General features: G+C 45.3%; 1 protein-coding gene across 3 annotated transcripts in view; it reads left to right on the top strand.

Moving 5' to 3' along the window:
* Nucleotides 1–12,114, top strand: part of Csmd2 (CUB and Sushi multiple domains 2) — a 572,883-nt gene that overhangs the window by 113,592 nt on the left and 447,177 nt on the right. For all 3 annotated transcript variants that reach the window (XM_036179375.1, XM_036179376.1, XM_036179377.1), the window contains exon 3: nucleotides 7,917–8,029. In XM_036179375.1, the coding sequence (XP_036035268.1) occupies nucleotides 7,917–8,029 (113 nt within the window). The remainder of the gene's footprint in view (nucleotides 1–7,916; nucleotides 8,030–12,114) is intronic.

The following is a 12,114-nucleotide window of genomic DNA, read 5'->3' on the forward strand; positions in this document are numbered from 1 at the left end:
CCAAACGGGGATGCCACCTGCATTGAGCTGCACACACCCACTCACCACAGAAAGCAATCAGGTCACTCCTTTATATAGCTTATCAACCTCTAGTAACTGCCCCTTTGTGGACAAGTGTATCTCAAAACTAAGGGGAGTGGGCTGATCCAGTCTAGGCTGGTTTGGGATGTATGTACAGTAAGGCAAGCTGTGTCCTCTGAGTGGACTTTTAGGGATGATTCCCTGTTTGTCATCTTATAGCAAGCACACGATTAAACATATGCATTATGGGAAATCCATACACAGTGAACAATGGCTTGTATCATCCAAGTCTGCCAATCCTACACCTCACTACCACCTATAACTCACTCATACCAACAAACTGTCCTCCTAGATTCACCAGGAAAGTAACCCGGTCCTGTAATTCTCACTCAGCACCTGCCGCTCTCTTGTAGCACATCTTCCCTATACCCCTGCTCTGCACTCCTATCCTGTACCCCCACTTTGCTTCAGAATAACCCCCCTGCCTGCTTTGCTACTTGTTTTTGCTTTGTCAGTTGTCCGAGCAAGATGCCAAGAACCTGGAAAGACTGGTCTAGACAGAATCCACCAGTAACACGTCAGCATCATTTTTATGACAAAAGAGTCTATCCCTCACAAGCTACCAAGACGCAGCACTAATCCATCACACAAAAATTGCCCAGTTCCACCATTTCATGTTCACGCCACCCTCATCCTCCCACCATCTCTAACCCACTCATCTGTTTCTTCACTAATTTGGCCGTTTCAAGAATGTCTCACTTGTATTGCACTCCTGTAATCCCAGCACTTGGGGCGGGGGGGGGGGGGGGAGGAGGAGGCAGGAAGATCATGAGTTCAAGGTCAGACTTGGTACACGGGAGAGTTTGAGATCAGCTTGGGTACATGAGACCCAGATGCCATGAATTGGGATCATTGGGAGGAAGTGGTAACCTGAGAGGATAGAGCCTGGGGATCAGAGCCAGTTAGCATTCCCCTCCCCCACAAAATGAGAGCTATACAAATGGAGTGTCACGCTTTGTGATCTTCTGAGGGTCACTGTCTTTTCCACTGAGCCCGATGCGGTGGAGGTGTGCCCACTGTGCTCCAGGGCTCAGTTTTTTTCTTTTCCTTCTGTTGCTGGGGAGCATTCTGTGGGGCGGCACCACAGGCTGTTTAACCAGGTCTATTACCGTAGGTTGTTAGGACTGTTTCCAGAATTGGCCTATTGTGAACGAAACTCCTGTGGACTGCCACACACAGCTTTCTTTGTGGATATACGTTCATGTCTCCAAGATAAATGTCCGAGGGTGCAATTGCTGCATTGTGTAATTAGCGTATGGGAGTATTTTCTTTTTAAGAAACTTCTGAACTCTTTTCAGAATAACTACATGTTTTTATATTCCCAGTATCGCATAAGCCATGGTCTTATTTTAGCTGTATAAATACATAGACACTCGTATTTCATTGGGTCTTTTTATTTTTATTTAAGACTTTCATATGTGAGTATTGACAACATTTTCACCCATCCCTCTCTCTGTTCTAAGCCTTGATATGTCTCTCCTCTCCCTTTCAAATTCATGACCTCTTCTTTGATTATTATTGTTACATATATGTGTGTGTATATGTATATACACATACATATACGCGCACATACACACACACACACATATATATATGTATGTATGTATGTATGTATGTACGTATACACACGCACACACACACAACCTGTATCCATTTAGCGTTGCTCATATGTACGTGTGTTTTGAGCTGACCACTTTGGATTGGATAACCTACCAAGTGGTTCATCCCAGGAGCAAACTGATTCTCCCTCTCTTAGCAGCCGTTCATTGCCCCCCCCCCCCTTCTTCCTCTCAGAGTAAGGCCTTGTAAATTTCTCTCTTCCAAGTTGGCACATCAGCTGATGCTGTCATTATGCAGGTCTTTCTTAGGCAGTCATATGGCTGGGATCTCATGGGTGCAGCTTCCTTGTCCTGTGTAGAAGACAGACACTTTTCCACAGCAGGTCTTACTGCCCACTCTTTGGAGAGTCGCCCTAAGCCGCAGGTGTGGGCGCTGTGTGGTTTGAGGTGTTAGTTGGGGGTTGGGCGTCCGGCAGTCATTTCTTCTTTGCATTTTGACCAGTTGCAGATCTCTGTAACCGGCGTTGTCTGCTGTGGTGAGAAGTTTCTGTGGTGAGGCATGAGAGCTGCACTTATCTGTGGGTATAAGAAAACCATTTAGAACACACTGAGGAGTCACGTTGGTTTAAGAAAACAGCATAGTAGGTTCCCTCTCAGTGAGTCTTAATTTTGCATTTCCATAATTTGCTAAGATAATCATATTCGTCTCATACTTATTTGCCATCTATGTATCCTTTTTGGTAAATGAATCTTCCTTTATTTTGCATATTGTCTGATTGGGCTGTTCTATCCTTACCTTGTTTTTAATCTTAGGGAAAAGCATTCAGTCTTTCTCCATTAAATGACATTAACTGGGCATGTTGCAAATGGTTTTTACAAAGTTGAACAATGTTTCTCTCCACTTATGCACACACACATATACGTACATATATGTCATAGAGACATAGGTCATAAATATAGACATTGAATTTTCGTCAAATGCTGTTTCTGCATCAGTTGATATAGCTAAATGCATTTTTTGCTTTTAGCCTGTCAGTATGGTAGTACCAATGACTTGTTCTCAAATATTGAAATGGCCTTACCTTCTTAGAGTAACCCTGTGAGTATGATAGTGCCAATGGCTTGTTCTCAAATATTGAAATGGCCTTACCTTCTTAAAGTAACCCCGCTTTGTTCACGGTGTCTTATTACTCTTACAGGCTGTGTACTTGCCTTTGCTTTGAGTTTGCTTGGGACTCAGGGGCTGATGTGCTTTTGGGATGCTGTTGGTCTTTGGTTTTTGTTATTTGTACTGTCTTTGGTGGCTGGGTAATATTGGCCTCATCAGAGGAGTTTGGAAGGATTTTTCCCCTTTACATTGTCTGGAAGAGATTGTACCTACTAGATAGAATTGGGGTTATTTTGTCTTGAAACAGTTAGTAGAATTCTATAGTGAATCTATCTAGCCATGGACATTCCTCTTTAGAGAGTTTCCTTTAAAATAAAAGAAATTATTTTATTATTTTATGTATATGTGTGTTTGTGTGTGTGTGTGTGTGTGTCTGTCTGTCTGTCTATCTGTCTCTGTGAGTCTGTGCCATGTGTCTGAGGGAGCCCATAGAGATCAGAAGAGGGTGTTACATCACTTGGAGCTAAAATTAAAGGCAATTGTGAGCCTCCTGAAGTGGGTGCTGGGGACCAGAGCCTGGTCTTCTGGAAGTGCCATACATTTTTTTCAACACTGAGACATCTCTCCAGCCCTCCCTCTTTTACTGAGCTCTAAGGTGACTGGTTCAATTTGCATAATCATTGTAAGGTTAATCGAATTGGCAAAGGTATGGAGATGTGTGCTTTTGAGGTAACTGATCATTTTCCTTTAATTTGTCAAAGGTTCGTCCTCTGCAGTCATGGCTTTTATTTTAATAACTGCAAAACTGGGTTTCCTTAACCCTCACCAGTTCTGGATATTTGCCAATGTCATAAGTGAAGATTGAATTTCTAGATTTGGCTTTCATAGTTTATTTTGCTTTTTAAAATTGTGTGTGTGTGTTTGTGTGCGCATACATATTTGAAGGTGCAGTTCCACATGTATGTGTGAACACATGCATGTGGAGATTGAGAGAGTCTTGGATCTCAATCCTCAGGTGCCATCCACTATTCATTCATTCATTCATTCATTCATTTTTTATGTCCTTGTGAGGTGTATGTGTCTGTGTTGGATGCATGTGTGTGCATGTGGAAGTTGACATCAGGTGTCTTCCCCTGTCACTTGTCATCATACCTTTTTAAAAATTTAAAACTCGTATTATTATATTTCATCTGTGTGAGTGTTTTGCCTGCATGTACATCCGTACATTGGGCATGGAAGAGAGCGTCACATCCCCGGGAACTGGAGTTACAGACAGTTGTGAGCCTCCATGTGGGTGCTGGGAATTGAACCTGGGTCCTCTCCAAGAACAGCCAGTGCTCTTAACTGCTGAGTGACCTCTCCAGCCCTACTTTATTGTTCAGATAGGGACTCACTGAACTGGGGCTCACTGATTGGCTAGACTGGGTGGCCAGCAAAGCCTCTAGATCCTCTTGCCTCTGTCTCTCAACACTGGAATTATAGACCCAATCAGCTGTGCCCAGCTCTTACAGGAGTGCCAGGGGTCTGCACGCAGGTCCTCAAACTTGTGCAGGAAGCAAGTACTTACCTACTGAGTCATCTCCCCAGCCCTTCTACCCCCTTCTTTTGAAACAAGGTCTCTCACTGGCCGACAGTTCACCAGGTGGACTAGGCTGGCTGTCCAATGAGATCCAAGGATTCACCCATCTCTGCCTCCCCATTGCGGGGATCACAGCACATGCCAGCCATGCCCAGCCCTTTTCCTTTTTTAACATGGGATCTGGAGCAAGAACTCAGGATGTGTGTGCTGTACCTCTCTACTGCCCCGCCAGCCCCGCTTTTCACATTTTGATCATCCTGCAGGGTCTGTGTGTCTGTGCCCACTGTCTCTTCCTCCTCTCTTACTGATGTGTAGGTGTTCCTTCTAATCACACATGACTTGTGTCGTCTTCCAGTTTATGTGCCCTCTGCATGTTTTTACCTTTGCTCTTGTCGCACACACACACTTTTAGTTTTCAGGTAGTCCAGCCTCTGGGGTACCATGCTGTATCTGTGCTTAACCCATCTTAAGAGGGAGAAGACCAAGTCAAGCCAGCTTGAGACAAAACAAAAGGAAAGAAAGAAAAGAGCAGACAAGATCCTGACTTATGTAAGTGGGCAGCAAGGAGTGAGGTCTCACTGCATGGCTGGAGCACAGGACTTGCAGCTCTGTGGCCAGGCCTGTCTCCCATGCCTCTGCTCAGCTTTGTTTACGTCTGTGTGGTGTGCTCGCTTAGGCAGCACATACACTAAAATTGGAACGATACATCTGTGTGGCACTGTCCTTTGCTCCCGTAAGATAGAAGTCTGCTGTGACCCAAAGCTTCCATTTCATTGATTTAAGGTCCAAATGTGAAAGGCGTTCAGAGTCTATGGCTCTTACTATGTGGAAGGACTCAGGGTGGCCCTGCCAGGGTGATGTCAGCTCTACCCTACTCTCCACACCTTGAAACAGTCCCTGAAAGTGGTTGGTGGGAAGGAGGGCACAAATCTGAATTCCATGCTGTGGATGGCTCCTGGAAGAATGATGGACAGGAAGACACAAAGAAAGTTCTCTAAGTTAGTCCCCTGAGAAGAACCTTCTTCCTCATAGTGGGCTTCTAAAACCATTGCCTTGTAATATAGGTGATAAAAAAAAGACTCTGAGTGTGCATGCACATGTATGTATGTGTATATACATGCATGCATACATAGCTGTGTGTGCATGTGATGTGTGCACGTGATGTGTGCATGTGTGTATGTATGTGTGTATGTGTGTGTGCATGCGCATGTGTACGTGTGTGTGTGTGTGTGTGTGTGTGTGTGTGTGAGTGTGTGTGTGTGTGTATGTGGAATGTGAATATGGAGTGAGATAGGGAGGCTTTGTTAGACGTCTTTATGCTTGGAGATATACAATGAAACATGTTTTCTCTCCCTCAATCACCCTTTCTTCCCATTCTATTGAGTTTCTTTTGAGTTAACATCAGTATTATCAGATTAGGATGGTGGGAGGGTTAAGGGTTTCATCCAGGCTGGGACCTTTCACAGTTGGCATTAACAGATATGTTGGCATTAACTTGTTGGAGCCCAAAGCTCTTCATGGGACACCTTGGGTGTCAAGATGATATGTAGCAATGGTGGGCACTGAGTGTTGCTGAGTATCTACAGATATCCAGGCTACCTAAAAGTGAGGGTAAAGGTGGACATTGAATTCTCTCCAGTGCCTTCCTGGGGATGGGAGAAAGCAGATGAGTCTCAGCAAAAGGCTGAAGGACAAAGATGAACACCACCAGCCTGTGTACAGTCAGGTCTCTGGTGGGAGCTGTCATGCACAGATGCCCAGGAAAATGTGTCCTAAATGTATCCCTGGCATCCAGTACTCATAGATAAATAATGTATATGTATACATAAATATTTTCTCTCTTTTTGAGATAGTTTCACTATGTAGCCCAGGCTGACTCTGAACATATGATCCTCCCATCTCAGCTCCTGAGGGCTAGGAAGTATACAAGTCCCACTATGTGTGTCCAATGTCATATTTTAAGCATTAAAGACTTTTAATAGGACTCAACGCTAAAGACATATCATCTGAAGTTTAACAATACCCCTGTTTTTATCTGAGGTTTTTTAAAATGTAAATTCTAGAAAGAAAATAGAAATATTTTTTCTATTAAGAGCATATTCAGCATGATCTGGTTCATGTGAAGTCATTTCATGAAATTGTGGTCTCATCTGATGATCCTTGAATCTCTTTGTATGTCAACTGTCAAGAATGATGATTGCTAGGTTGTGTTGGGCCCTTTATCTTCCCTGCTTTTTTTCTTTTATATTAACAAGCACTTACTTCTATAAAATGGTGGATGTTCCTTTTGAGAATAAACAGTCATAAGCAACACCCACACCCTGCTCCTAAGAGTCAGATGCAGTTTTCTCAGTATGTGAACAAATCCTCGTGTGAGGGCGGCTGTCAGTTGTAAATCCATTGTGGATTCCACTCAGGCCTTCAAAGGACCTCAGCCAGAAAGGGAGAAACTAGGAGATGAAGCTAGAAAGAAAGAAAAAAACATACACCATCACAGGAGGCAGGCCTCCCACTCAGGAACCAGGCCATGGCTTTGAGGAATTGCCCCTTCATTTCTCTGTGTCAGAAAACACTGTCCCCAGCCTTCTGCTGGGGATGACTTTGCCCTTGAACTCTCTCCCCTGCAGTTTGGGCGTCTTTTCCATTTCTCTCATTGTCAGCCAGTTCTCATGTTACCATGGGAACATGTCTAAAACCATCCACTTCAGTCCATAGGTGTAGACATTCCAGTGCATGGACAGTTGTGTTCCTGTTGATAAGGGGCCGGCAGTGAGGCTGCATATGGTGGCCGAAAGCACGCTGTTCATCTTTTGACAGGCAGGAAACACACACCCACACCCACACTGAGCCAGAGTTATGGATCAGTGGTAGAGTGTTGACCTAGTATGTGTGAGGCCATAGGGTTGATGGAGGTAGGGGTAGAGTCCTAACATTCCCCTTCCAAAGCACAGCCAGTGACCTAATTTCCTCCCACCAGGCTCCATCTCTGTCTTAGCTAGGGTTTCTAATGCTGCAGTGAAACACCATGACCAAAAAACAAGTTGTGGAGGAAAGGGTTTATTTGGCTTACACTTCCACATTGCTGTTCATCATCAAAGGAAGTCAGGACAGGAACTCAAGCAGGGCAGGACCCTGGAGGCAGGAGCTGATGCAGAGGCTGTGGAGGGGTGCTGCTTACTGGCTTGCTCCCCATGGCTTGCTCAGTCCACTTTCTTACAGAACCCAAGACCTCCAGCAAAGGGATGGAACCACCTGCCATGGTCTGGCCCCTGCCCCACCAATCACTAATTAAGAAAATGCTTTACAGCCGGATCTTATGGAGGCGTTCATCAGCTGACGTGCCCTCCTTTCAGATAACCCCAGTTACTGTGTCCAGCTGACATAAGACTGGCCAGCACACCATCCCAAAGGTTCTTCCACCTCCCAGTAGCTCCACCCTGAGGACCAAGCCTTCAACACACTGGCCATATTCAAACTCTGATACTTCCTGTATTTCTATCTCTCCTGGGCATCTAGTAGGTACTCAGTGAAGAGATGTGCAGTTTCCTGATGAGGTCCTTCTTCTCATACATACCTCTTTGTGTTTCAGGCTCACCGGCTTTCAGCTACCAGCCACCATAGTCAGCGCGGCCAGCACCTTGTCCCTGAGCCTCATCAGTGACTATGCAGTCAGTGCCCAGGGCTTTCGTGCCAGCTATGAAGGTAGGTGCCTCCCACTGTGACATCGGGAGCCTGAGTTTCTGTCATGGCCACAGGCAGGTCTGGGTCCTGTCCACTCAGAACACTAAATCTGCAAATCCGAGCCTGGGCCTGCCTAATGACACTAGTCAATAACCAGTAACTCGGTCACTAGAGCAGCCCCCGTCCTTCCTGGGGCTTGTGGATTGCAGAGCCCGGATGCTCTAGTTTATGGAGAGGGCCGGGATGTAATTGGTTTTGGTGTGTTTTTAGTTTCTGAACTCTGTTCTGTATTGGAATTGGTTCCAGGAGGTAGCTCAGACTGCTTTGGAAAATAAGAGAGACATACATTGTAAGTAAGAGTAAATGAGGAGAGCCCTCAGAGTGATGACAAAGGGGAGGTTCATGTTGTTGGGGGAAGAATAGTCCAAGTTCATTAATAGTGTGGATTAGGGCTTCTTGGCAGGAGCTGTACAAACGATTTCTGCTTCTTGTGGTCTGTTTAAAGACAGCGTTGGAATTCAAATTAACACTGATATCTTCAGATTATACACTATTATTATTATTAGCTTTATTATGTTAGTTTAGAAGGTGGTTCCTGTACATCTCTGTCATTTCCTTGGGAAATTTACATCTCATTAATAGGTAATTATGCTGCTCTTGGCTAAGACCTGCACCGCTCTTTTGTGTTGAGATCATTAATAGGCATATTTTAAGACTGTTAATGATAATTAATAACAATGATGACATAACACCCCAATAAAGCATGCCAGTTACTCCAGAGCCTCCTTTTCTCACTGTATGAACTTAGAGTAAAGAGATGCATTCCTGAATGAGTCTGTGATAACATGGAAATCGATTCTACTGTTGTCTAAGAGGCTAGGAGTGCCCCAGCAGGGGGGCTGAGGTCTCACTCCCTTGGCAGGAGTAACCCAGCTTGGGGAGGTATGGGGATGCAGCTGATGCAGTACCTGAATCCACAAAGGACTTCTGAAAAGATCTTTGGCCCCATAGCTCCGCTGTTGTAAATGGTGCTGTATTAAACATGGACGTGAAGGGGCTCTGCAGTAGGCTGACTTGGCATCCTTCAGGCAAAGACTCATCACAGATGACACAGCTGGATCATATGGTAGCTGTCCTTTTAGCTTTTTCAAGGAACTTCTGTACTGATTTCCAGTGTTTCCCTAGTTACTGCATCCCCACTATCAATGTATAAAGGCTTCTCTTTCCCCACATTCCTATCAACGCTTGTATCTTAAGGTCCTGGTTACAGTTCCCTCCGTAGTGTGTTGCTCTGGAGAGATTGTGCTTGGGTCCTTGAGCTGGTGATGCCAGCTAGAGTGGTACCTGTATAGAACCTGGGAGTAACGGACACAGGGGTCTCAGCTTAGCCCTATTTCCTTATGGTGGCTCCATTCATCACCCCTTCTGAATGATTATCTGAGCCCAGATGTGCATAAGACTTTCGGAAAACACCTGAGTCATTGACCCTTGCCACACTACCCTGTCTAAGGAGCATTCCACACACTTCCATCTGGCAGGTCCCAGATCCCTTCATAATGCCATGACTCCAGCCTGGGAGGCCCCCACCATCAGGAGTCCCTCTTGCTCTCCATCCTCATGTCACCTGTTCCATTTCCAAATGACATCAGGGTGCTGCTCTCCGTGGCTCCTCTTGGCTGGCATTTTGCCTGTCTGCTATCAAAGCAAGGCTGATCCTCCTGTGTCTACCGCCCCCCTCTCCCCCGGGGTGTGGAAAGTGAAGATAAGGAACTGAACTGCTGCCGGGGATTTGGGAGGAAGGTGAAGGCAGGTGAAGCGTCAGCCGCCACTTCAAGGCAGAGATCAAATGCCGCTCCTGAAGCTCTTAGAGGAGAGGGGCGCTCAGTTTGTAATCCTCAGGGACAGGGAGCGTAGGCTGAGCGTGGACCAGAGGGAAGGGATCAGTGTGTATTAAGCACTGACTGTATGCCAGGCACTTTACATACATTTTTCGACTCTAATCTCCCACGACAACTCTGCAGCCAGGCCTTCCTATCTCCATCTTACAGATGTAACCAGCTAAGCCAAGTCGGGATGGGGATGGGCATGGGGGCAGCTTAAGGTGACTTGATGGCCAGAGATTTTAATGACACTCTTCTCTCACAAAAGACTCATGTCTTGTACTCTGAGCCCTGCAAACCTCTTTGAGTACAGGAGAGGCTAAAGTCTGTTTCTCAGGTAAGAGGATTGGAGCTCAGTCTTAGCAGGAAGACACAGAAAGGCTGCTAGTTCCAGTGCCCCTCTTGGGACACCCCATGGGGTCAGGCTCCAGGGTGGCAAGAGTCACCAGAAAAAATAAAATGAAGTTGATATGACACATTTTCAATGTTGTCATATCTCAGAGTCTTTGTGGGATAGATTTGAACTAAAAATTTGTGTGCGTTCATGTGTGTGCATGTGTACACATGCGTGGGTACACATGTACGTGGAAGTCAGAAGACAACCTTGGGTGTGGTTCATTAGGAGCCATCTATCTGGTTTTGTAGATGGTGTCTCTCACTGTCCTGGAGATCACCAAGCAGGCTGAACTGGCTGGCCAGAGAGCTCCACAGAACCACTGGTCTCTGCCACTACAGCACTGAAATTATAAGCATGAGCTACCACACCCAGCTGTGTAGCCAGGATTCTGGGGATTAAACTCAGGTCTTGGTGTGTGCAAAGTGAGTACTCTGCAACTGAGCCAGACTCCCCACCCCCAGGCTAAAAGTTTTTTTTAATCCGTCCATCTAAAATTCAAATTTTATTTAGCAGTCTGCATTTTAATTTGCTTCATCTAGACCCTTCATTTGCAGCCCCAAATCTGAAAGTGATTCCCCAAGAGTCCTTCTTCTGTCTTCCCTGCTCCTCCTTCCCCTGCCCTGCTCTGCCCGTGTCCAGCCTCCCCTGTGGCATTCCAGTGTGGGCACTGCATACCCACTCACATGCACGCATGGGATTATCTATGGATGTGATTTTGTAATTGGGCTAATGAGGTTATCCTATTAATAAACGGATCCCCCGCCCCTCCATTCTTCCTGATGTCCATTAGAGAGGGAGCCATGGGGGTTTGCACACACCATAACTTGTTTAACCAGTCATCTTTTGCTCACATTCAGATGAAGAACATCCGTGTTTACACAACTTAAGGCCTCATCTAATTATCTTCTTAAGATAAATTCTTGGAAGGCCGATTGCTGAGCCAAAGAGGCTGCAGACTTCACACATTGATGTATGATTCCAGAGTGTCCTCAGAAAGGCTAGACTACTGCACGTTTGCAGTTGCAGGCACGGCGAGCTCAGGCCCTCTTCCCCATCACCTTGCCTACCCTGAGTGCTACCGAGGTTTAAATCAGTTTCATTGATTCAAATAGGTGGAAAATGAAATCTCATTTGCAGTGACAATTTGCATCTCTTTGATGATAGAGAAGGTGGAACACCTGTCACCACTTACTGGCCATTTGTGGATCATTTTCTAAATTGCCTGTCCCAGTTTTTGCTTACTTCTCCATTGGGGCTGTTAGTATGTTTCTTATCTCCTCTGCATATTAAGGATATTAATGTGGTGGCTCCCCTTTTGATGTGTAGCAGTTTTGATTTATATGTCACTAATTTAAAATTTTAATTAAAAAAAGACTTTTTTTTTTGGTGACATCTATTTTGGGTGCTGTGCTCAGAAAGGCCTTTTTTTTCCATGCTAAGATTGGATAAATATTCATTTAAAAGTTTCGTATTCTTGTATGTGTATCTATACATGTGTGTATAGGTATTCACTCAAAGATTAACCCAGAGTATTGTTGCTCAGTCTCTACTCCTCTTGGGTTTTGAGACAGAGTCTCTCACTAGCAAGGAAGGGCTCACCAGTGGAAATAGTTTGGTTAGCCAGTGAATCCCAGGGGTCCTTCTGTCCCTGCATCCCCAGTGCTGGGATTCCAAGCACACATTACAACATTTAGCTTTTCACATGGTTCTGGGGATCGAACTCTGGTCTTTGTACTTGACCACCTGGGGCCACTCCCCAAACCTTCATCTGATCCTTTGTATTATTTTTGGTTTTTACTTTAAATCCCCCTGGAGGGGAGTGACTCCTC

This window comes from Onychomys torridus, chromosome 2, assembly GCF_903995425.1.
Source record: "Onychomys torridus chromosome 2, mOncTor1.1, whole genome shotgun sequence".
NCBI classification, from domain to species: domain Eukaryota; kingdom Metazoa; phylum Chordata; class Mammalia; order Rodentia; family Cricetidae; genus Onychomys; species Onychomys torridus.